The sequence below is a fragment of the Culex quinquefasciatus genome, chromosome 2, assembly GCF_015732765.1.
Source record: "Culex quinquefasciatus strain JHB chromosome 2, VPISU_Cqui_1.0_pri_paternal, whole genome shotgun sequence".
Taxonomy (NCBI): domain Eukaryota; kingdom Metazoa; phylum Arthropoda; class Insecta; order Diptera; family Culicidae; genus Culex; species Culex quinquefasciatus.
The window spans coordinates 217410851-217434440 of NC_051862.1; the positions used below are offsets into that span (position 1 = coordinate 217410851).

At 34.9% G+C, this 23590-nt stretch overlaps 2 protein-coding genes across 3 annotated transcripts; both read right to left on the reverse strand.

Annotated features, from left to right (window-relative positions):
• Positions 1-6410: 6410 nt before the first annotated feature.
• Positions 6411-8461, reverse strand: LOC6046121 (ATP-binding cassette sub-family G member 1). Its single transcript, XM_001863335.2, has 4 exons — positions 8210-8461; positions 7590-8158; positions 7163-7537; positions 6411-7098 (listed from the first exon to the last, which is right to left on the reverse strand). Exons 1-4 carry the CDS (start codon positions 8416-8418, stop codon positions 6503-6505), a joined length of 1749 nt encoding a protein of 582 aa, XP_001863370.2. The 5' UTR covers positions 8419-8461; the 3' UTR covers positions 6411-6502.
• A 148-nt stretch (positions 8462-8609) lies between these two features.
• Positions 8610-19817, reverse strand: LOC6046120 (ATP-binding cassette sub-family G member 4). Of its 2 annotated transcripts, XM_038254357.1 has the most exons (7): positions 19663-19817; positions 19212-19366; positions 13503-13867; positions 12407-13434; positions 12246-12346; positions 9117-9272; positions 8610-9058 (listed from the first exon to the last, which is right to left on the reverse strand). In XM_038254357.1, exons 3-7 carry the CDS (start codon positions 13727-13729, stop codon positions 8714-8716), a joined length of 1857 nt encoding a protein of 618 aa, XP_038110285.1. In that variant the 5' UTR covers positions 13730-13867; positions 19212-19366; positions 19663-19817; the 3' UTR covers positions 8610-8713. The 2 variants fall into 2 exon arrangements, with proteins under 2 accessions (XP_038110285.1, XP_038110284.1); XM_038254356.1 differs by lacking the exon at positions 19212-19366.
• Positions 19818-23590: the final 3773 nt, after the last annotated feature.

Below are 23590 nucleotides of genomic sequence, written 5' to 3' on the forward strand. Positions count from 1 at the left end.
AATTTAGGGGATGAATAAAACAGTATATAAACTAAAATATTTGTAACATAAATCTTGGTGCAAAAGCTCTGGTTGATGTGCACCGTTGAATATAAACAGAAATGTTCACAAAAAGCTGCTCTACTCGTTGGTGTACTAGGTGCAAAAGAACATGTTGCCGGTAGTTGGAAGCAATTTTATATCTTAAGCGGTTTAGTAAATTTCATTCAAACACGATCACATATTAGGCTTAAAATGGGTATATTTCCCCTAGTCGCAGAACTCAAATTTGATGTTACAGTAAAAAAATAGAAACATAGGATTTTTTATTGTTTAAACATACCTTTGGATAATCGAGTCTGGACTGTATTTCGAAATAGACTAAGATAGACACGACATAAATTTTAAATAAAACCTTTTTTTCTAAACCAAAAAACTTTTTTCGGATTCTTTTATTATTTTGTGAGGTCTTAGAAATCTTATCACCAAAATAACATACACGAGCAGTTGTTCCTCTTGCCCCAATTTGGTCGTCTTGTCCTACCTTCCCCAATTTGACATTTTTTATCGATAAAAAATAGCACTTTTTGCTTTAAAATTCGATTTTACATCTAAAAATTAACTCCATAATACCTATTTTTTCTTTAAAAATAATTCTTTTTCATATAAATAGTCATTTAGAGCAACTTTTGTTCTTTAAAACATTTTAATTACCTACACCCAAAGGAAAAATATATCTCAAAATCTGCAACATTGGATTTGCTGCAGAAAATGTCATATTTTATAACATTTTTTGCAGCAAGCCCGTAGATCATTTTTGCCCGCGTGTAAAAATTTCAGCGATCTGCAGTTCTTACCAACACATATAATGCTGGCCCGTCCCCGAGCAACACTCCAAAGAGAAGCATATGTTGGTGCTCTTTCACTCACTTTTCATCAAGCGTCCATGACGCGGTGGTAGCGTGTCGGATCAATATCCAAGAAGTTGGTGGTTCAATCCTCGTTCTGTTAAGGGTTTTTTTTGTGAAATACAACCAAAAAGCCGTCGGTAATGTCGATAATTGTCGGTAACGGGCAAAAATGTCATACTCCTACATCGCAAAAAATGCATGAGGACAGATTTCATGCAGATTCTGATATACTTTCATGCCGCCATGCATCATAATCATGCGACTGCCAGTTGGGTGTAGTTTCAGGTTTTTCCAGTTGGGTGTAGTTTCAGGTTCTTCTTTAAACATATATTTTAAATTGCATATATCTTGTTTAATTTGAGTTTTTTCTAATAGTATTTGGCATATTCTACACCCTCATATCACCAGCCGCCAGATTTTTTTGTTTTTTTCTTCATATTTTACATTCATGTCATTTGACAAAGCTGTCAAAGGCAAACTTATGGGAAATTCGACGAGCTTTCCGGTAAAAATATTTACGTGACGTAAAACCAAGTCTGTCATATAGAAATTGCCAAAAACCACAAAATAACCCATTTTTTCAACACTTTTATTTTTAAAACCGCTGTATCTTCCCAAGGATTGAACATAGGACAATGGTCAATATGGTGACTTTTATGTAAAATTGTCTGAAAAATCGATTGCCACTACCGGTTTTTAAAAATTTTGACGTTTAGACCACTTTTCAAAAAAAACTGTTTTAGTAAATGATTTTTGTATTTTTTTTAGGAGAAACATACCATCCTGCTTTTTTCGTCAGTCTTTTGGTAACATTTTAGGTTATTCCCTCAAAAATTTTGAACGAAAAAAAATCGTGACATCACCTTTAAATTTAAGTTTTAGACTTAAAAATCAAAAAATCTCATAGATGTGGCGTGTATTTTTGTTTCAGTGTATGTTTTTCAGAAAGCCCGTCCAATTTCCTACAAGTTTGTCTTTGACCACTTTTTGATACGATGCAACGGCTTCGAGATACAGTAATTTTTAAATTACAAAATACAAAAATATTTAAATACCTTACGCCCTTCTCAAATGTTGTTTTCGAGTACTATTGGCTCCATATACACAAAAATGGCTTATATAGGCCTAGGATAACATGTCTACAAAGTTTCATTGAAATCGGAGAGGGTTGGGTACAAAAGTACCAGAAAAAATCCTGATTTGAGCTGGAATTGCTCTAATACAGTCTACTCTCTGGTAGTCAATCTTCGCTATTTCAATATTACTCCATGTATCGATGCTATTCTTGTCTCGAAAGCTCGATTAATGCCTCCGTTGAAGGTCCTTTGAATTTAGTTTGCTCAGGAAAAGCTCTCCGGTATCGCTTGGTATCAAGAAGATAATATGTTTAATCGTGTCTTAATTTTGCATCATATGATGATGTTTCACTTCCTCGATGGTCTCTTCGATATTGACAACCAGAGGGTAGTTCTTTACAAAGCATCTTTAATAGAGGTGGGCAAAACCGCTCTTTTTTAGGAGCAGCTCATTTTCGTTCGCTCATTAAAAAGAGCCGCTCTTTTGAACGGCTCTTTCGCTCATTTTTAAAATATGGATGAAAGGGATATTTTTAAGAATGCAATAATTTTTAAAGCTTTGTCTCAATAGAATTATATAAATTATTTGAAAAAAAAATATTATAAATAAGAAGATGCCCTTAGAAACCATTAATTAATTTTAAAACTGCGTTTATTTCTGCCAAAGTTGAACTAATGCTGACATATTATTTAGAAAAAATATTCTGTTAACTCTTTTCTACATTCTGATTTGATCGATAAAGTCTATAAACGCTGAAGTTTGTTCGGGCAAGAGGATTCATTTTTTTCTCTCAAATCTATAAGCTATTTAGTAGATTTTTGATAATAATTTTCAAGTTAAGCAATTTGAAATCAAGGGGTTTCCAGCATCAAGGATTACTGACCAGTCTAGATGGAATTACCAGGATTACTGGCAATATGTCATGAATTACTTTGATTTCCCAGAATTACTTGGGATTTCCAGAAACCACGCAGCATTGCTCAAATTTATAAAAATAACTTGGAATTACTGCCTAGCTTCCAGCATATTGAGAATTGGATCGAATGACAGCTGTCAAATGCACAAAACCACGTGCTTGGCAATAGTACGTCCATCCCGGGAATCCCCGGCACAAAATTCCCGGGATTTTTATATGTTGTACGGGGAATTTCCGAAATTAAACAAAAATCATAATTTGGCCTGGAAATTACATAAGTATTACAATTAATAAGTTTAAACTTTTCTAAAATTTACATAAATTGGTACCATTTTATTTGTTGTCATTTTTGTTTTTAGACATCTTAAACCAATTTTCAAGCTGTGAGTTCAATTTGTTGGGTGGTGACGCGCGGTCAATTATGTGGCATTGTGTGTGAAAAGAAGAGAATTTTGCTTCGTGTTTCATCCTGATTGGCTTGCTCAAGTCCTTCCTACATCATCGTTGATCGGGAGGCACGACGTCGTGTGAATTGTTGCATTAAAATAAGTTTAAGTATTACTGTAAATGACTGTAAAAAAGTTCTTCCTATATCATTAATGTCGTCTGGGTAATCGTGATGAAAAATTACATTTATTCAGTGTTTAAATACCTGTGCGCGAGTGTTTTGGTGTGCTAATTAGAAAGACCTTCCCATAGCATCGTTGCTCGGAAGGCTCGCCGAGGGGTTTGTTATGAAAGTCCTCCCCATAGCATCGTAGCTCGGGAGGCATCGAAAAGCCAATACCTTATCCTACTAACCCCAAAAAAAATAATCACGTGATGCTTGAAGGAGATGCTGTGGATTCAACGGTCTCAAGCGGTATCAACAAGTATATAGCGAAAAACTATGTGCTTGATGAGTCTGCAACTTCAACTATCGGACTAACATTCCTCCCTTTTGTTGAACTGCAGGCTTCTTGGGAGGGCGCCGGTATTGACTAATAAAGTCGGGGTCTTCAGGAGTTAAACAGTGAACGGATGGTTGGCTCCCACTGATCATTTTTGATTCATTGTTTAACTTCAGCTGATCTGTCAATAACGGAGTAGCAGCTCATTGGCAGTCAACCATGCTCATGCTCATGCTCATGCTCATGCTCATCTTAAACCAATTTTCAAGCTGTTTTATTCATGTCATATAGAAATAAATAAAAAATAAATATTTATAAGATACTTATTTAATTTGAATTAGAAATGTGGTGCATATAAAATTCAAAGCACAACAGAGAACAGCAAAAATTTGTTTAACACTGGAACGCCCAACGCATGTCTAACTTACACAGACGCCCAAGCCTCCCAAAAAAGAGGAACAGTAACTTCAACTCGCTGGTTCTCGGGCATTACTCAACCAATCGGGACAATTCTTGTTTCCAGTGATTTGTAAGAATGTCTAGATCCTAAAATTGTGCAGAACTTAATTCGATCAATTCTGTAATTTTTGCGATCAAAAACATCGTTCCACCTTTTTTAAAAGGACTGCCGCCGCGGAATTTTTGGCGATTTTTTTACACGCGAAAAAAGTTGGAACGATGTTTTTGATCGCAAAAATTACAGATTTGATCGAATTAAGTTCTGCAAAGTTCTATAATCATCTAAACATCTAGCAAATCACTGGAAAGAAGAATCATCTTGATTGGTTGAGTTATGCTCGAGAACCAGCGAGTTGGAGTTACCGTTCCAACTTTTTTGGAGCCTTGGGCGTTGGAATGTTAAGCTATCTAAAAACTGCTATCCTTGTTTAGATTGATATTAATAGTATTGAGCTAATTCTATAAATTTAAAGCTTGAAAAACATAACAAATATAAAGAAAACATAGATTTTATGACTTTTCAAAACTAAAAACTTCCCGGGAATAAATAAATATTTTTCCCGTTTTCCGGGAAACTCAAAACCTGGGAAAATTAGACGTCCTGCTTGGAAATCATCGAACAATTGGGTAAATATCAACATCATTTTGAAAAAAAAAGATTTTGGCGTTCGAGTGCATTTAAAATTCAAAGCACAACAAAGAACAAAAAAAATCTTCAAAACTATCTAAAAGTGCTAGTGCTAGTTTGATTTTAAAAACATAACTAATATAAAGAAAACATAGATTTCATGACGTTTTCAAAAATTTCCCGGGATAAAAAATATATTTTTTCCGTTTTCCGGTAAACTCAAAACCCTGGAAAATTGGACCACCTACTTGGAAATCATCGAATAATGTGGTAAACATCAACGTCAGTTTGACAACTGATTTTGACGTTTGAGTGTTTTTCATCCGAATACATTTGAATTAGAGAGCATCCAAATTGGCGGACATTTCGAATCCACTCTGTACTTCTTACAACCATAAAAAGCATCAAGGAAAAGCAAAATGCATTCTGCCGATTTACCTTTTAAGAATAACTAGTAGTTACTTGAATTAATGGGAAATACACGAATTACTGAGTAACTATGGAATTACTCGAATTACTACGGAATTACTAGGTAATTCCAGAATTATAGGAATTACTGCAGAATTGCGGAGTAATTCTGGAATTACTGAATTACTTACTCAAAATCCGAATGACCCCGTACTAGCTGTAACTTTGGTTTCATACATGAAAATTAATAGGCAATAAATAGAATTATAAAAAGTTTATCGAAATTATCTTTTCAACAGTTATTTTTTATTAGTTTTATTATTTTCTGAAGTATGTTTTCACAAACAAGAATCATGGAATTACCAGGATTACTGGGATTATTAGGAATTACCAGGATTACTCTGGAATTACTCAGTAAATCCGGAATTACAGAATTACTTGCTCAAATTCCAAGTAATTCCGGATTAGTGACCAGTCTGCCACGATGCTGGAAACCCCTTGTTTGAAATGCTCAAATTTGTATTCGGGTAATACTTTAATGTACGATCAGTACAATGAAAAGTTTCTTCACTTTGTTCAAAAAATCATTTAATTTTGGAATTTAAAATAGTAGGAAATTGAACAAATGGGCTTGGCAACTATTAAGTGATTTTCAATTATTGATATCAATGATATTGAGAGTCTTTCAATATATATTGATGATAAAGTTGCTATAGACACTCCAATTAAATATGACGAGTTCTGAAAATGACGTGAAATAGCCCCACATTACCATGCCATTTTTATCTTAAAGTACCGTCATCAGGGGTGACATTGGGTCTGGGGGGTGAGATTGGGTCATACAAAAATGAGGAAATTTGTATGACCCAATCTCACCCCCCAGACCCAATGTCACCCCTGATGACGGTACTTGAAAAAGTACACCAAGGGATTTTTTCAGATTTTTTTTATGGGCATTAAAATATTTGAAATGTATTTTCAATTCTCAAAAAGAAATTTAACACTACAATTGGTTGGAAATTCAATAAATTATATTAAGAACAAGTTTAAAAATTATTCCATCTAGGAACGGTTTTTTCAAATGATCGGAGTTTCAAAAAGAACCGCGGTTCTTTTTTTGTGAGCCATGGATCGTTCGCTCTTTTGTTGCCCACCTCTAATCTTAAATGAAAAAATGAACTTTTGTACATGATGACATCACAAGAAAGAAGTACTATTGAACAACATGCCCAAGCTACTTAACTTTAATAAGTAAACAAATAAAAAGTATAACATGCAGCACAACTATAATGATACCCAATCCCGATACCTCATTCCAATAACTCACATTTTCCATATCCAACATTTTCAAAATATCTTCCCCACTCGTATAAAAACATTCACCCCCCTCACTGCACCCAACATCCGTCCGATTGTTCCCGTAAAGTGCCTGTCCGATCGCCTTGAAAGCGTACCCAAACGGAGACGTGTAAACCAGCGGCTTCAGCGCCACACTCAACTCATCGAACCGGATGAAGAACCCTCCAAAGAGCAACATCGGCAGCAGCGAACTCGGCATCAAAAACGTTCCAATTTCAATCGAAAACACACACCCACTGCAGATTCCGTAGATCTGTGCGAACCACCCCATCAGCAGGACCACGAGCCCGTAGCCTAGGAAGCGTTCCAGTTCCGCCGGTTGACCGGTTAGGAAGTAACCAATCGCGAAGAAGCAACAGTTGCCCGCCATCATGGGGATAAAGTCGGCGAATAGTTTGGAGCAGTAGTAGGCCGCGACCGAGTAGCAGTTGGCACGGTACTCGCGCAGGAAGACCGACGCTTCGGTTGGGACTGTGAAGTGAGGGGGGATGGTCAGTGGTTGCTTTGATCGAAGCGTGAGTGCGCGTGGACTTACAGCTTAGGATTACGGCGACGGAATTGACGAAAACTATGTTGGCCAGACTGAGGTTGATGAAGGCGGTGTTGGAGATGATGTTGGATGCGTCTTTTCCGATATCGCGGTAGATTAATCCCATGAACAGGCTGAAGATTATAAGGCCAATGAATCGTAGCACGGAGAGGGAAAAATTCCGGATGGTTCCCAGAGTGGTGCGTCGAGTTAGGGTGAAGAACTGGTTGAACGCTGACGTGGGGTACTGTCTGCCTTTGGGACGGTTCTTTTCGCTGGGCAACAGTGCTTGTGGTTTATCCTTGTTCACGGACTCCATTTGGTACATTAGTTGGTAGATCTTACTCTTGTCTGGGTTACTCGTTGAAGCTAGTTTGACGACTACGAAAAAAGAACATTACTAGTTGCTGATAAATCTATCAAAAAAGCTTACCAAAGTCCGCACGATTGTAGTACTGCGGACAGACGAGTCCCACGGACTCAAACCAAGGGATCAAATCATGCAGACTACCACTGTACATGCACTTTCCATCGGACAGAACGTACAGATCGTCAAACAACTCCAGCAGATCCGAACTTGGCTGATGAATCACACTGATGACGCAACGATCTTGCTTCGTCAACTCCTTCAGGTACGAAACCATCTGATACGAAGATTCGCTGTCCAGCCCGCTGGTAGGTTCATCAAACAGCATGATCTTCGGGTTCGATATCAAGTCCTGTCCGATCGAGAGTCGCTTCCGCTCACCACCGGAAAGCTGCCGAGCTTGAGTGTTGATGCATTTCTGGAGTGCCAGCACGGTGATGATATCCTGAACGATCTTCCGCTTCTTGGTTGAAGATGATCGAGTACGTAGATCGACGGCATATTCCAGGGTTTCTCGAACGGTAAGATTCGGAAGCAATGCGACTTCTTGTGTGTTGTAGGTCACTAGTCTGCGATATTGCTGCTGATCCTGAATCTCATTGTTGATCAAGATCGTTCCGTGGACACCTTTTGCCCTAAAATCACGGAAGATCATACCAAGTGATGATCGGTTAACGTCCCCTTACCTTAATCCGCTCAAAGCATTCAACAAGCTTGATTTTCCAGCACCGGATGGTCCGATGATGGCCGTTAGCCTCCCAGAACGGAACGTTCCTGAGATATTGTCCAAAATCGGCTTCACTCGAGAAGCGGAATACGTGAGACCATTAAACGAAAGCTGAGTCTCTCTGGATACCAGAGGAATCGTTACGTCCGAAATCTTACTAGACTGCATTCTGGTTGGGCATCACTTAACAACTGATTTCACTCAGCTGCTAACCTACTTGCCAAGAATCTTATCAGCTGTACAATGCAAACCCTTGTTACGTTTGTATCAAACTGCACCACTGATAAGGAAGCTGCAATCAAAAAATCGCTTGCCATTCTGAACTGTCATCAAACGGTGAAATCAAACGAGATTTATTTAAAAAAAGAAATTCTTTACTTTCCAAAAACAGCCTCATCCTAAGTTGTGTACAAAAAAAACTGGTATAAAATGCATATTCACCTTAAACCTAACACCCTCCCCCTCACTGATTCCTCCTAATCTTCCACGCCAAACTGCCAAACAGCACAACGTGCATCGTCACGATCCACACCCCCAACCCGGCCACATCCATCACGAACGTATTCTCGACCATGTCGAAGCTCTCCAGAAACTTGGACACCTTGCCAAAGTAACAAAAAGATTCCGCACACGGCAAATTCTCCCGCCCAAAGCCATAGATGGCCTGCATGGCGCCCTCGAAGCTGTACCGGAAGTAGCCCAGGTACGTGAACGGCACCAGAAAGTCAAACATCTCCCGGAAGCGCACGAAAAAGCCGCAAAACATCAGCATCGGGATGAGCGAGCAGGGCACGCAGAACACGCTGAGCTGGAAGAAGGGAAACAATCGTTGAAATTAGTGTAAAAGTTGCGGTTTATGAAATTACCTCCAGTGGCAGTGAACTTCCGGCGAGCAGGCCGGTTAGCTGGGCGATCCAGGCCGTCAGCATGCACATGCCCCACAGCATCACCATGCGGTCCAGCTCGAGCGGTTGGGACGTCATGTAGTAGGCGCTGGCCAGGAAGAGCGTTGGCCCGAGAAGCTGGAAATTTTGAAAAGGTTGTGATTTATTTACTGACAAGTTTTTTTATATATATTTTTGGGCAATATTTCTTAAATGTCATAAATGGAATCATTCTACTTGTCGACCAGGTTTATTTTAGAAAAAAAACAAACTCTTGATTCTACACAGAGAGACTGTTTAAGGCAAATCCAGTAATGGATGGGTTAATTTTTATCCTGACGAAAATCATAGTAAAAGCTTACAATGTTGAAAGTTGAATCATAAAAAGAAATTAAATTATTTTTTTTGTAAACTAAAAATATCGAAAAAATGGCTGGATATTTTTGAAAAAGCAAAAAGACACAAAACATAATTCTCAAAATTTTGCAATATTCCTATTGCGCAATTCTCACTAACTTGGACTTCGCACTAAATTATTGCTATCAATCGCACTATTGCGACTTGTCAAACTGGCTTGGGAAATTTGAATTTTATCAAAAAATGATCAAAGCGAGCCGATGTTGCTCACCTGTCAATCGCAATTTTAAAGTGCGAATGTCCAGTTTGGTGGAAACTGCGACTGGAAATGTAAATAAACAAATGCTGGTTGCCTAGTTTTTGGAAATTTTGCTGTCAAAAGTGCGAGAGAAAAGTGCGAGCCAAATCCAAGTTACAGTGCAAGGATCAATAAATTAAAAAAAAAAATCAGAAAACTTAAACAAGAACAATCCATAACAAAATACTAAAAAGGATTAAGAAAAACATAAAACAAGATTACTTCAATTTTGTCGTAGAAGAGTTTTTCTCTACGTTTTTGCAAATCAACTTTTTTTTGGATGCAGAATTCCATAAATTTTCTATATAAAAAGAAGCCAGAGTTTAGGATGGTGCAAAATCTGGTACCAGAATTTTTGTATATTAAAATGTAATTTTTGGTAGAAAAAAATCTAAAATATTGTCACACACAGCTTTTTTGAGAAAATTAATCGTTTTCAAGTCAAAGGCATTGATATTTTTTTTAATGCTCAGTTTTTTTGCCATTTAAAAATATTGAGGAATGAAAAGCACCTTGCAAAAATTATTTTCAAAAAGCTCATAAAATTTCCCATAATTATCCTTAAGTCCTTAAGTATAAATTTTGTGAAAAATGAGTTTTTCTGTGCCATCTAACTAGCCCTTTTTCTCAACTTTCAGTGTTTTAATTTTTAATGTTAAAGATTTAATCGTAAAAAATTTCAGCCTGAAAATGCAAATTGAATTTATTCCGTCAAATTGACTCTTAGAAAGGCTTTGAAAGTTTCATTTGAAAAGAATTCATAATTATTTTTAAATTTTACTTATTTATTTTTTGGTACAATAGGTTAGTATAACCTCAAGGTTAAGTGCATAGAATGTTAAAAATTTAACCAAAAATCAATAGAAATTGATTTCTTTCTTTTAAAATATCAAATTGTGTAGCCTCCAAAACCAATTTTATATAATGAATCAAAAGATTTCAAAATTAACCAACAAATTTGTTCTGCTTGAAATGTCAATAAATCTGAAATTATTTTTGATTTCTGTTTCAGTAACACTTAAAGCTTGTAAAAAGATTTGAACTGTCCTTAGTAAATAATTGTCCGAAAATCCTTTTTATCAATGTTTCCCTAATTATAGTTAACTAACTTTTCAAATAAAAAAAATTGTTAAAAATTGCACCTAGGGTACATTGAACACTTCTCTACCAAGCTCAGTTTGGTTTCATACCTTTCCGAATGTATATTATTTAGTCGTCAACAAGGTGGGCCGTACAGAAGACCTTGGTGACTACTGAATAAGGCTGGTTTTGAAATTATTATAGAATTATTATTTTTTTAATTTGTGAGTTTTCTTTATTATACCAAATTATCAAGAAATTGGAAATTTTAATTTTAATACCTACTGTAATCATAAGGATTTGGGAAGTATTGAATATCATTTTTCAAAAGATCCATAAAACGTCAAAATTTTAAAAAGTTAAATGAATGCAAAATGATGAATGTTCTAAGATTCTAAACGTGTTCAAAAAAATCAATTTTAATTTACAGTGGACTCTCTGGCTGTCGATCTTCTCGATATCAATATTGCTCCAGATGTCAATAAATTTTTCAGTCCCTTCAAATAGATTGCTTTGATTTTCCGTTCTATAATTTGATAACTCCCGCTCTCGACGGTCCCTTCAATATCGACAACGAGAGAGTCCACTGTATTTGAAAACCAGTATGCTTAAAATACCGAAAATATCATGTCCAACAGTTCTAAACATGAAGATAATTCTGTGAACCTCTTTGGATCTTCCTGATTTTTTTTGTAAATTAATGTCAAATCAAATAATCAAACCTGGACAAAATTGGAGCATCATACTTCGAGGAAGAGTTTATTAAAACGATGCTCAAAATTGAAAACTTCGAATGTGATTTTTTTTATTGAAATCACGTTAGTACTTCATTTTAAGACATAATTTTTATTAAAACTTAAAAAATGAAAATAAACATTATTATACAAAAAAAAAACGACAAAAGCTGCATCAAAATAAAAAAAAATTAAAAAATCGATTTGCAAAAAATAACAAGAATCTACATAATATATCTAAAAAAAACTTTCTATAAAGTAGGAGGTATGAATGATATTCAAAAGTAGTACAAATTTAACTCATAATTAACTTTGCTTAAGAAGCGGGCATTTTTTTTTCAAATTATTGAAAAGAAAAGCAAAATGTTCCAAGCTAAAAAGAGATTTAAATCCAAACATATTTGTAATACTAAAAAAAAGAAACTACTTTCTAACAATTTAAGTTATAACTCAAAAGAATAAAAAGATCGAACTGTGAACGATTTGTTTGCGCACGATTGATGCGGAATCAGGAAAATTATAACCAAACTAAACAATAGTCCGTTTTAGTCCCCTAAAACAGATCAGGACACTTCAGGAAGAAATAATAATAACTAATGCGTAAAGATTAAACTAGATTGATGAAATTATGTTATAACTTACCAGAAATGGAAAATCGGACACCAACTTTGAGAAAAAGTACGCCTTCAACGAGTACCAATTATTCTTTTGCTCCCTCAGAAATACCGCCGTTTCAAGTGGAACTAAAATAAATTAATTTTAAATAAGATAACACATCACTCAAAGAATCACAATACACTCACAAGTCATCACCAGTGGCATCGAGTTGGAGAAGAACACAAAAATCAGGAAGAAAAACAAGCACGATGCATTGCTAAGCACTTTCGCCCCATCGTTCCCCACATCCCAGAACACGACCCCAATGAGGAGTCCCACGAAGAGATGGGTCATGATTCGCATCTTCATCAGCTGCATGTCCCGAAAGGTGCAGAGGGTTGTCCGCTTCGTCAGCGTTACAAACTGACTCCACTGGGACACAGGATACTGGCGCGAGTGATCTACCCTAATTTGGGACGCAGGTTGATAGCTGCTGTCGGAGGAAGATTCACTCGGGAGAAGCATCGCGTCCTTTTCGTCACTGCTAGGGGAATTGTTCACCATCGTGATTTGTTGGGGTTCTTTCTCCGGGATTTCGCTGGCTTTCTCGATCAGGGTGAGGACGTTGCCTTCGTGTTTTAAGCTGGCCACTTCCAGTGCGAAATCCGCCCGGTTGTAGTAGTTTGGACAGTCGAAGCCACAGGCCTTGAAGGTGGGCACTAGGTCGTCCAGCGGTCCCTTGTAGACGCACTTGCCCTCGGACAGAATCATCAGGTCGTCAAACATCTGCAGAATGCTCGAACTGGGCTGGTGAATCACACAAACTACGCACCGTCCGCTGAGCGCCAACTCCTTAAGGTGTGCGACGACCTGCATCGCGGCGATGATGTCCAACCCGCTGGTCGGTTCGTCAAAGAACAAAATCTTCGGATTCGAGATCAACTCCAGTCCGATAGAGAGCCGCTTCTTTTCCCCGCCAGAGATCGTCCCGACCAGGTTGTGGGCACACTTTTGAAGTCCCAACAACTTCACGATATCGTTGGAGATCTTCGACTTGACCATCAACGAAACCTCCTTCGGCAGCTTCAACTCCGTCGCAAAGTCCAAACTCTCCAGGACGGTAATGTTCTCCAGCATGCTGACATCCTGGGACGTGTAAGTGACCTCGCGGCGATACTTTTGCGGTTTAATGGGTTGCCCGTTGACGAGCAGCTTGCCGCTCATTTTGGACGTCCTGCAAACAAAAGAAACGATCAATCATCAACCAAGTCGTCATTATCTCCCTCCCACTAATCTACTCACTTGAACCCACTAAGTACGTTCAACAGGGTAGACTTTCCTGCACCCGAAGGTCCCATGATGCCGGCCAACCTGCCCGACCGAAAGCTTCCCGAAATGTCGTGCAGCAGCTGCTTAGTTTTGCCGTTGGTTCCACGAACCTGGTACGATATCTGCTGGAAGCTCAAGCACGTGGTTCCAATGTCCTTTTGGCCTCCCACATCGATGGAAATTGCGGTGTCGGTTCCCATTGTGGTCTAAGGGGCTATCGGTTACGATTAAGTCGAATTTGTTATTTAAGTGCGACTTTTGTGCTTTGTACAATTTCCAGACAGCTACTGCATCGTTGTGTTAGAATTTACAGAAGCGCTTATCATCACGTTTTGAATCTGTAAATAAACGATGCTATAATATTGTTGCTTACATTGACGACGTGGGGTAATTTTAACGCATGGGGTTGAGAATAATTTCAATTTTTAGTTGGCTGCTATGCAAATCTCGAAGCAAAAAATATAATCTTATCGTATTTAACAAAAAAAGGGAGTGTTTTCTATACCGTCAGTGGGGGTGACATTAGGTCTGGGGTGAGATTGAGTCAAAATGTTTTATTTAAGGATTATACCATTTCTCAGGGTCTTCTCAATGATACTTAATTCTGTTCAAAGGGTTGTGTAGGGGACATCTTAAGATTTTTAGCTGAAAAAATCTGGTTCCAAGAACAAATTCTGTCATTCTGGCAGCTGTCAAAAGTTGAGGTACGTTTTTGGCCAACAATTACCTCACTAAAAATCAACTCTTTAATATTTTTGTTGAATATTTGATCGCCGTTTAAATTGAGTATTTTTTTCAATATGTTGGATTAAATGGATAATACTTGGATTTCAAAATTTTAAATCATTTTAGAGTAGTTTAAGGGTTATACGAAATTTTGATTTGAAAAAGTTATTTTTTTTGTTTCTTTTTGTTTCGTCGTTCGTGTCTGTCGCGGGTGACGATGAACGGCCAAGATCGACACAACAGACTTTTTCAAAACTGTTGTTCGTAAAATCGCGATAACTCGTGATGTTTACAAACCCCCTTATGTTTGTATATATTTTTTTTAAATTGTCTGTTCTATAACTTTGTAGAACATTGTTACACTCTAAAAAATAATCTTACAAAGTTAGAAAAACACAAAATTATAAAATTAAAAAAGTAGTTCTAAATGAAAAAAAAAAATACCCTTCTGACTTAAGGAAGAATCTAAAAGAACATTGAATTTCCCTTAAAATGACATGTTCTAAAATATTTAACAGTTGAGTAACAAAAAATAGCAGAGTTTTTAAAACTTTTTGAAGTGTTTTTTTCGATGAAAAATAGTTTTTTTTAATTTTGAGGCGTCCAAAGTTTTAAATTCGATTGTTAACAGTTCAGAACACATTTCGTAACATTCATTTTTGCATTTTTAAGCAGGTAACTTATTTTTAATCTCTTTTCAATTTTGAGCTTTGCTACCAAAACTTAAGGAATGCAAAATTTTAATAAATTCAAGGATATTTTGCAAATCTGTGACAGTACTATTATAAAGTATATTGCATTTTTTTATACTTTTTGCTTAAATTATTTGAAAATTAGAATGGAAATTAGAAATTTCTTTTTTTTGTATACTTTTTGTGATATTTTTTGCCTTTTTTTGCATGTAGAATCCAAATGTTCAGAACAATTCGTGAAACTTTCAGCAAAACGGATCTTGCTGGAACGGTATGTCCACGCATCCTTCCTCCCTTGTAGGTTCTTTAAAATGTGATCCGTTCACTGAATCCTCTCTGCGGTTAATGCACGCATTTTGACAGATTTTGTGTAAAAAAAGTGTATTATTACATCAGGAATTGGTAAATATTCTTCGGGTAAAATGTTGACCCTTTTCTTAAATTACTCAAGATAAAGTAATATTCAACAAACCAAAATGTCAACCTTCCAATACTAAACTTTTTTGTTCTATGCAGACCACTTTGCTGAAGGTTTTTTGTTTGTTTGTATGGATAAAACCCTGCCTTAGCCTCCTTGATTGACAGGTACAGGTACAATTTAACTTTAAAAAATGATTAATATGATGGCCTTTGCAAAAAAATTTTGATGTTTATGTCCCTACAATGGGATTCCACAAAAATTTAAAATATTTTTTGATAGATCCCAGGCATGTCATTCAAATTGTATTCAGTTGGTTAAACTACTATGTCCATTAAAATTTTGAAGTTTTTTGAAATTTTTTTTTTAGCCCCCTGATATTTCGGACCGATTTTTAAGGGGGGGGGGGCTAAATTAAAATATATTCCCGAATTTTGTTTTTTGCGAAATCCTTGTTATTTAGTTTTTAATTACTGTTAAAAATGACATAACATTTCTGTTTTAATAATTTTGTAATTGAAATATATTCTTAAGCATTCAATAATCTTAAACAGGCCCACAACCATGTACACTAACGGAATCTCGAAGTACATTAGAAAAAATTACAAAATTACAAAGATTACAAAAGTGTCAGTAATTGTTCTCGTCTAAAAACAATAATCTTAATGACGATGAAAATATGCACCCTGCTTGGCCGAAGTGAATGATTTAAACCAGGGCTGACCAAAGTATGGCCCGCGGACCCATTTTGAATGACGCATCTTTAAGTAATTTTATAATCCATGGAAATTAAGGTTAAGTTCATGCCTATTTTGTGAACCTTTTTAGATTTTGTTAATATAAAACTACTTTCTGTAAGTTTTTTGAAAACTTTTTTTTACTCTTGCCTTCTATTTAACATTCCAACGCCCAGGCTCCAAAAAAGTTGGAACGGTAACTTCAACTCAATGGTTCTCGGGCATAACTCAACCAATCAAGATGATTCTTCTTTCCAGTGATTTGTTAGGATGTCTTGATGATTCTAGAACTTTGCAGAACTTAATTTGATCAAATCTGTAATTTTTGCGATTAAAAACATCGTTCCAACTTTTTTTTTCGCGTACAAAAAAAAATTCGCCAAAAATTCCGCGGAGGCAGTCGTTTTGAAAAAAGGTGGAACGATGTTTTCGGTCGCAGAAATTACAGATTTGATCAAATTAAGTTCTGCAAAGTTCTAGGATCATCTAGACATTCTTACAAATTACTGGAAACAAGAATCGTCCCGATTGGTTGAGTTATGCCCGAGAACCAGCGAGTTGAAGTTACCGTTCCAACTTTTTTGGGAGGCTTGGGCGTTCGTGTAAGTTGGACATGCGTTGGGCGTTCCAGTGTTAATATTTATAAGTAATAATAATTTCGATTGAATTACGATGTAACACACACCTGAAATGAACTCCAAAACTCTGTTATGTACCTTAATGAACTCATTGTTACTTGATTATTCACAAATAAACCGAATTGAATTGAATTTAATTTAATATAAAACTAATTGTATAATCGGGATCAAAGTATCGAAAAGCCATACATTGATCCCGATTATATGAAACAAACATTGTGTTTAAAAAAAATTCATCAAATATTTAATGAAATTTTATTAAAATAGGAGGAACAAATTTTTAAAAATCCTCAAGCAACTATTTATAATTAAGATATTAAGATTGCAAATAATTTGAAAAAAAAATTACACTCTTTTTCAATGATTGTGTTACCCCTTCTAAAATATATTTAAAACATAAATAAAACAAATCGATTTAAATACAACTTTAAAACATTCATTATATTTGTGAAATCACGATAGTTGAGGCATGAAAGTTGCAATGAAAAGCAGATGAATAATGTTTATGTTGATATTTTTTTTTGATTTTCTGATTTTAATATAATTTATCCAATTGATTGGAGGCTTTTTTGTTCAAAACTATTTTTTTTTTTGTTTTCAAACATTTTGTATCAAAAGCTTTATAGATTGAAATTTAAAAAAACATTTTTTTCTCATATGGCCCGCAAGCTCATGTGAGCTTCAAATTTGGCCCGCAATTCAAAAACTTTGAGCACCCCTGTGTTAAATGATATGAAATTGTTTGAAAATTAAACTTAACACACCTTTTATGTTAAGACGATTTAATGATATGATGTGATTATTGAAAAAAAAACAATTATATTATCTTTCAAAGACTGATCGCAATATCTAGTGTTTCGAAATAACTAGTTAGGTTAGTAAAAAATAAATCACTTATAAAAGATATTATAAGAAACTGATTAATAAACGGCATGAAAGTGATAAACTTTGTTGAAAAAGTAAAATAAACACACCATTTTATGATCAGAAAATAAAATGATGAGAATCTTTGTTCAATAAATTGTTCATTATTGAATTTTGCCTTGTTCATTCATTGTTCCAGGTACACTTAAAAATAAAATGAAAAATACATGATTTAAATCATACATTGAAATGAAACGCAACATGTTGTGCTTATTAAATACCGTGTACACTAATGAATAAATCACAATTTTCGAGATTAATTATCAGTTTTTTCTCGATGTATGTAGCAGTAATTTATTCATATCTGAAACGTAGATTATATCATGAGAATTGAACGGAAGCTTGTAAGCTGTGCTCACTAATTAAATTATACATTTTGAGAACACGAGGTTTGTTAAATGAAAGGCAGTGTCTTTATAGCCTGTTTGTTTATCGGTCGTTATTAAACAACGTGTTAATAAAGTATATCATTACTCAAATCATATAGACAAATTTCTTAAATAACATCTTCAATAACAACTTAATTATATTTCATATTCCATGCATTTATTACAATTGAAGTGATAAATTTGAAATTTCAGCAAAATGTATGAATAAAACGAGTGAAAATGCAACAATGTTGATAAACAATCAAACTTTTCCAAGTCATTTCGATAATGCAAATTTGATTAAAGATGGCTAGAAATGTCAAGGTTCATCACGGAGTGGAATAAAATTGCTTTGCGACTTGCATCGGAAGCTGTTGAAAACGCATACCCACTATTAGAGTTCCGACTCTATTGTGAAAATAGCACCGCTTGTAAGCTGTGCTAAACGATAAAATTATACATGATGCAAGGGTCGGTTGCGTGTTTTGCTAACTGAATTTGTTTTTGCATAAACAGTTAAAATAAATGTAATTTTTAAAGGTGTAAAATTTGATGTTGTGATATGACCTTATTTGTGATATAATATCACTTTGATATTAGTTTCAAAGATATAATTACACATTAAAAACAATTTATCAATTTCAAGATGCAATATTAACTTATTTTTACTGTGTTTTCCCATTAAACTCTCTATTTTTGTACCGGTATTTAATGGCCTTATAGAATTTCACACTCAATATTTATTTTACCTGATAATCTTACAAGCTTGATGTGGGAAGTTGTTCAATATTTTATGAAAATGGGCCCAAGTCACGATAAGTTAAAAACCAAGATCTAGGGAAACCCCAAAACAATATTTCATTCTTTGCACGTTCCAACCAACATGGATGTTTGCAATCTTGTCACACAATCCAGAATTGCTAATCGATCAAACCTGATCAATATGCAATTCAAAGTAGATCAAAACCCCCAATCAGTTAAGAATTTGTAGCGCCACACTTGAAGCAAACAAAACAGACTCGATGATAAAGCTGTACTAACGAAACCTTTTTTTATTCGCAACTTCACTGCTGGAGAGCCTACTAGAAGTTCTCCGTCAGATAGTCCCGGACTTGGCATCCCATTAGCAAAGGTCAACCTCAATCGTGAAAAGAAAAAAAATGTGTTCATCACACTCACTCTAGACTCAGATTCGCTGACACACGTGTGCGACGGGGAGGGTGCCAGACTGTACTTAAGATGAAGCTACTTTAAACGGTATGCAAAAACACATCACTTTAGTGCTGATCTTTCACTTTGGAGCCACTACGGTCAAGGTTACCCAGATTAAGGCGCTGTAATTATAGCGTAACGCGAACTTTACACACACACAATATGCAAACTGGAACAAAGTCACTTGACTTAAGGTGCAGCTGCGATGTAACCCGGCTGTTGATTCTTATCTATCCTGAGAGTGTTTGATAACAGCGCACAATCTATCATGCAAGTATCGGCATTGACTACTGATAAAAGAGCAATTCCAAGGTTTCTCATTAGAAATGGCCGAATCGCAATAGATAGTAATTATCCACCAGGGACACACAAATCGAAACAACTTAAGCCGAGCTAACAAAGCCCACTTTAAACACACCCTTTAAGCTCGTGACCACTTGAGGATCCGGAGGAGAAATTTCCTTCGACGCAGCTCACTAACTTAATCAACGAACGCGACTTGACGACTCGGCGACTCATTGAACACTTCTACTACGGAGCCCGCTCGGTCAAGCACTACGGGACAAGACTCGCTGCCAGACATGTGTCCAGAGGTTCCCAGTGTGAGAATGAGAGCGAGAGTGCTAGTATGCAAGTAGATTAATTGGATTCAATTTAGCGGTCGTCGCGACGACCACTTCTTTTCATCAATGTGTGACACGAAAGTTGCAACAGTGTTGGTGAAAGCGTGAATGAAATGCTTGACGGTGTGCGTTAAGTCGCTTCTGTTTTTGTTTTGAGTATACTAAAGATAGTAAACTTTCGACTTGCAGGTGGTTGTGAGAAAGTCATGTAAATTTGATTCAAGAACTTCTTTAAACTAACTTTAAACTCTAACAAACACTTCTTCTAAAAATAAACCCCGTTCATCTCAGAGGTCATTCAACTTCTAACACACACGCGAGATCGCTACTCCAGCGGAAGCTGCAGATTTTGAAGTGAAAGCATGAAACGCAAGAAATCAACAACACAAAAGCTTCACGCTGCGCGCAAAGCCATGCTTGTGTTGGTGTTGGCCCGCGAGTTGTGTTGTTGGATCAAAACAGGCCGCGACTTTATACGCGAGGTGGTTTGCGTTTTGTTTTGTTGTTAGTAGCACTGAGATGAGAGAGAGGGAGAGAGGCAATGCGAAGCGACGAAGTAGGCGTCTCTCTGGGAATGCAAACTAGAGAAATTGGGAGAGTGAATGGATTGTAACTTAACTAGCAGGGCTAACTAGATTAAAAGAGGCATTGTGGGTTAAACAAGTTTTAAAATAGGTAAAAATCAACAGAATTTATTCTTTCAATATTTAATAGTTTCAATATTTGCTCTAAAACTTAGTATCCATTTGAGTGTTCATTATAATAAATCAAATAAAATCAGTTATATGTCTTAGCAAACAGTTATTCAGGAACATCAGATAACTTTGAAACGCAAGATAATATTTGAAAAATGTTCATGTAAAAAATACACTGAATGTTTAATTAACAAAATTGATAACTCTGAGCGAAAAAAATAATTTCAAGTCCAGTGAAAAATTTGCAACTCAAAGCACTTCGTAAGAATGAGCTTATTTTAATTATAATTATTTTTCTATCTTAATAAATCCTGGATACACAATAAACAATAAGTGAAATTAGGAAGATTGTAACTTTTTTGGCGATTCTATCTAAAATATTGTATAAAAATGTGAAATTCAACAGAAACTGATGAAAATTTTACCTGTTCCTGATGTAAAATTACACATATTTCGCACAGAAACTGTCCCTATCTATTGTTTTTTTAATGACAACATTCAAAAATCTGTATTTTAAGAAAAAAATAATTTGATCGATTTAGTGCCTCCGGCAATGTTGTAAGTTATGAGTTTTTAGTATTTGGTGATAAGACTTCAATTCCTGAGATGATATTTTCAAGTTTACATTTTGTAAAAAAGAGTTTTTTCTTAATGTCAATAATTTTGATACGCCTAAAATCAAGCATGATTTTTTTTTTTTTTTGAAGGACTGTTCAAAGCCCTGGCAAAATAATATTTTTCTGAGAAAAATAATGAACAAATAACATAAATTTTTATTTAAAATTCACATGCTTATTTGTATGAACAGTCCACTAGATTGTTTTGAGAATTTTTATGAAAAATGTACAAGATTGCCGAAAAAAGCCATATAGAAAAAGTTTTCAGGGTTTTGATCTAATTCAGAATTGTTTCTACTAAGACCGATGCAACTATTTTTAGAAGTTTATGTCTTTCGGCGGTTCAGGATTTTAACAAAACAACGAGCACAAAAAACACCTCACTTAAATCACGATTTCAAACAAAATACTGATCGATATAATGCAAAATATTTTAAGCTAAACAAAGAATCAACAGACTCATATAATTACAAATCTAAATTTTTAAGACACAATTTTGTACCTTTAAAAAAATCAGAAATTATTGTGGAAATTTTTCATACAACGTTCAGTTACAGGTACACTTAGCAAATGAAATGATAATAAAAAATACTTTTTATTCAAGGAAATATTACGAGGATTAGAAACGGAGATGGATCAAAAATCTGGAAAATAACGTTCTCAACTAATGTGAACCAATAAAACGAAAAAAATTAAAAAGAAAATTTCATGAGTATAAAAAGCTACAAGCGGAACAGTAATTAAGGAAAATATAAAGCACAATGAACGATAAGATAATAAAAAATAATTGCAAAATAAACTAAAAATATGCTAAAAACAAATTGGAAAAATCACACAAAAAAAAAATAGTTACATGCAAAAAAGACAGAAAAAAATGAAAACTTAAGAACAAATTCAATAATATAAATTTAGGGAAAAAAAGCAATTTTAATGACATAAAAAAAAATCCAGAAGAAATCAGCTACTGGAACAAAGAATACTAAGAGAAAAAAATTAAGATAAAAAAGGTAAAAAGAGTCATGCAGGACGTATTTCAGAAGTTAAAAGATAAATGACTCACATATTGAAATATATATTTTTTAAAGAAAGGCAGCTCTTCATTGAGAGTTGCCTGTTTAATAAACATAAATAGATTAGCAAAAAAAACTAATTATTAATAAAAGCCAAATCAAATTCAACTACAACATCAATAAAAAATGAAAGTATAAAGAAAAAAACAAAATTTAGGAAAATCCCGTTTAAAAGTCTGTTGAATTATTTGACCAAATTTCATCTCTGTAACAAAATTCAGCTGCTTAAATTGTAAAATAGAAGCAAACTTTTTCCAACTTTTTTTTATTTCAGACTTGTAATTCATTATTCTGTATTGTTTTAAATTACATTTTTATATGCATTGAATCAATAAATTTTTGGTAATAAGAAACAATTAGATTTAATTAAAAAATGTAACGTTATAAAATCAAATAAATGGATTTGAAATGATGTCGTGCTCCGTTGAATTTCTAATTTTTATTTTCAAACATTTTGATTCATTTGAGTTTGAATATGTTTAAATTTTTTTATTTTTGAATAATACTAATCGGGTCAAAAAAGCTATGTTCTTGGATCTGAACATAATTCAAAATAACAATTTATCTTTTTTGCCGTCCTAACAAAAAACATATTGTAATGGTTCATTTTGATAAATTTATAATGTACAACCGATGTTCAGTACATATTGAGACTTGTTAGTTTTTTTTTTGAGAAAATATTTTTTTATCAGGAGAGCTACTCTGCCCATAATTGAAAATTCGGCTATTATGCCAAATCATGTATTCCGAGAAAAACGCGTTTTAGTGTTTGTCACAAAATCTCTGTCAAGGCAATTCCCCATTAGAGTGGCATATTAGCCGTTTGGTTTTTCGCATCGGCAACCAAGTCTAAGCACTATTTCAGTAAAATTCAAGTTCCAGAAGATGCGTTGGAACATCCTCTACAACCTGGTGCCAATATCTCGTTTTTGCCAAAAGTGGATATTAGCCGTTTTTTCAATGGTGGGCAGTACTGTCAGTGTATTTTTTAATTATTTTTTTTGAAATTTATTATTTTCAATATTAAAAACAGAACTCTGCAACATAGGTTTAGCCGAAACATCTCTATGGTTAGAACATTGAGTTTTAATAGATAATAATACAATAAAATGTTGTTGAAAAATGTTCCCCAATATTGTGCATTCCTCAAATTGACTTTAAACTGGTTTAAGTAAAATAAAAACAACATTGGCACAGCATTGTAAATATCCTCACATTTTTTTCAGTTGAACAAACAAAAAAAAGACAATTATCGTCAGTGGGAGTGAATATCAGCCGAAAAACGATACACCTCTCGTAATTTCTAAATAACAATACAATTTAAATAACAATGACATTCTT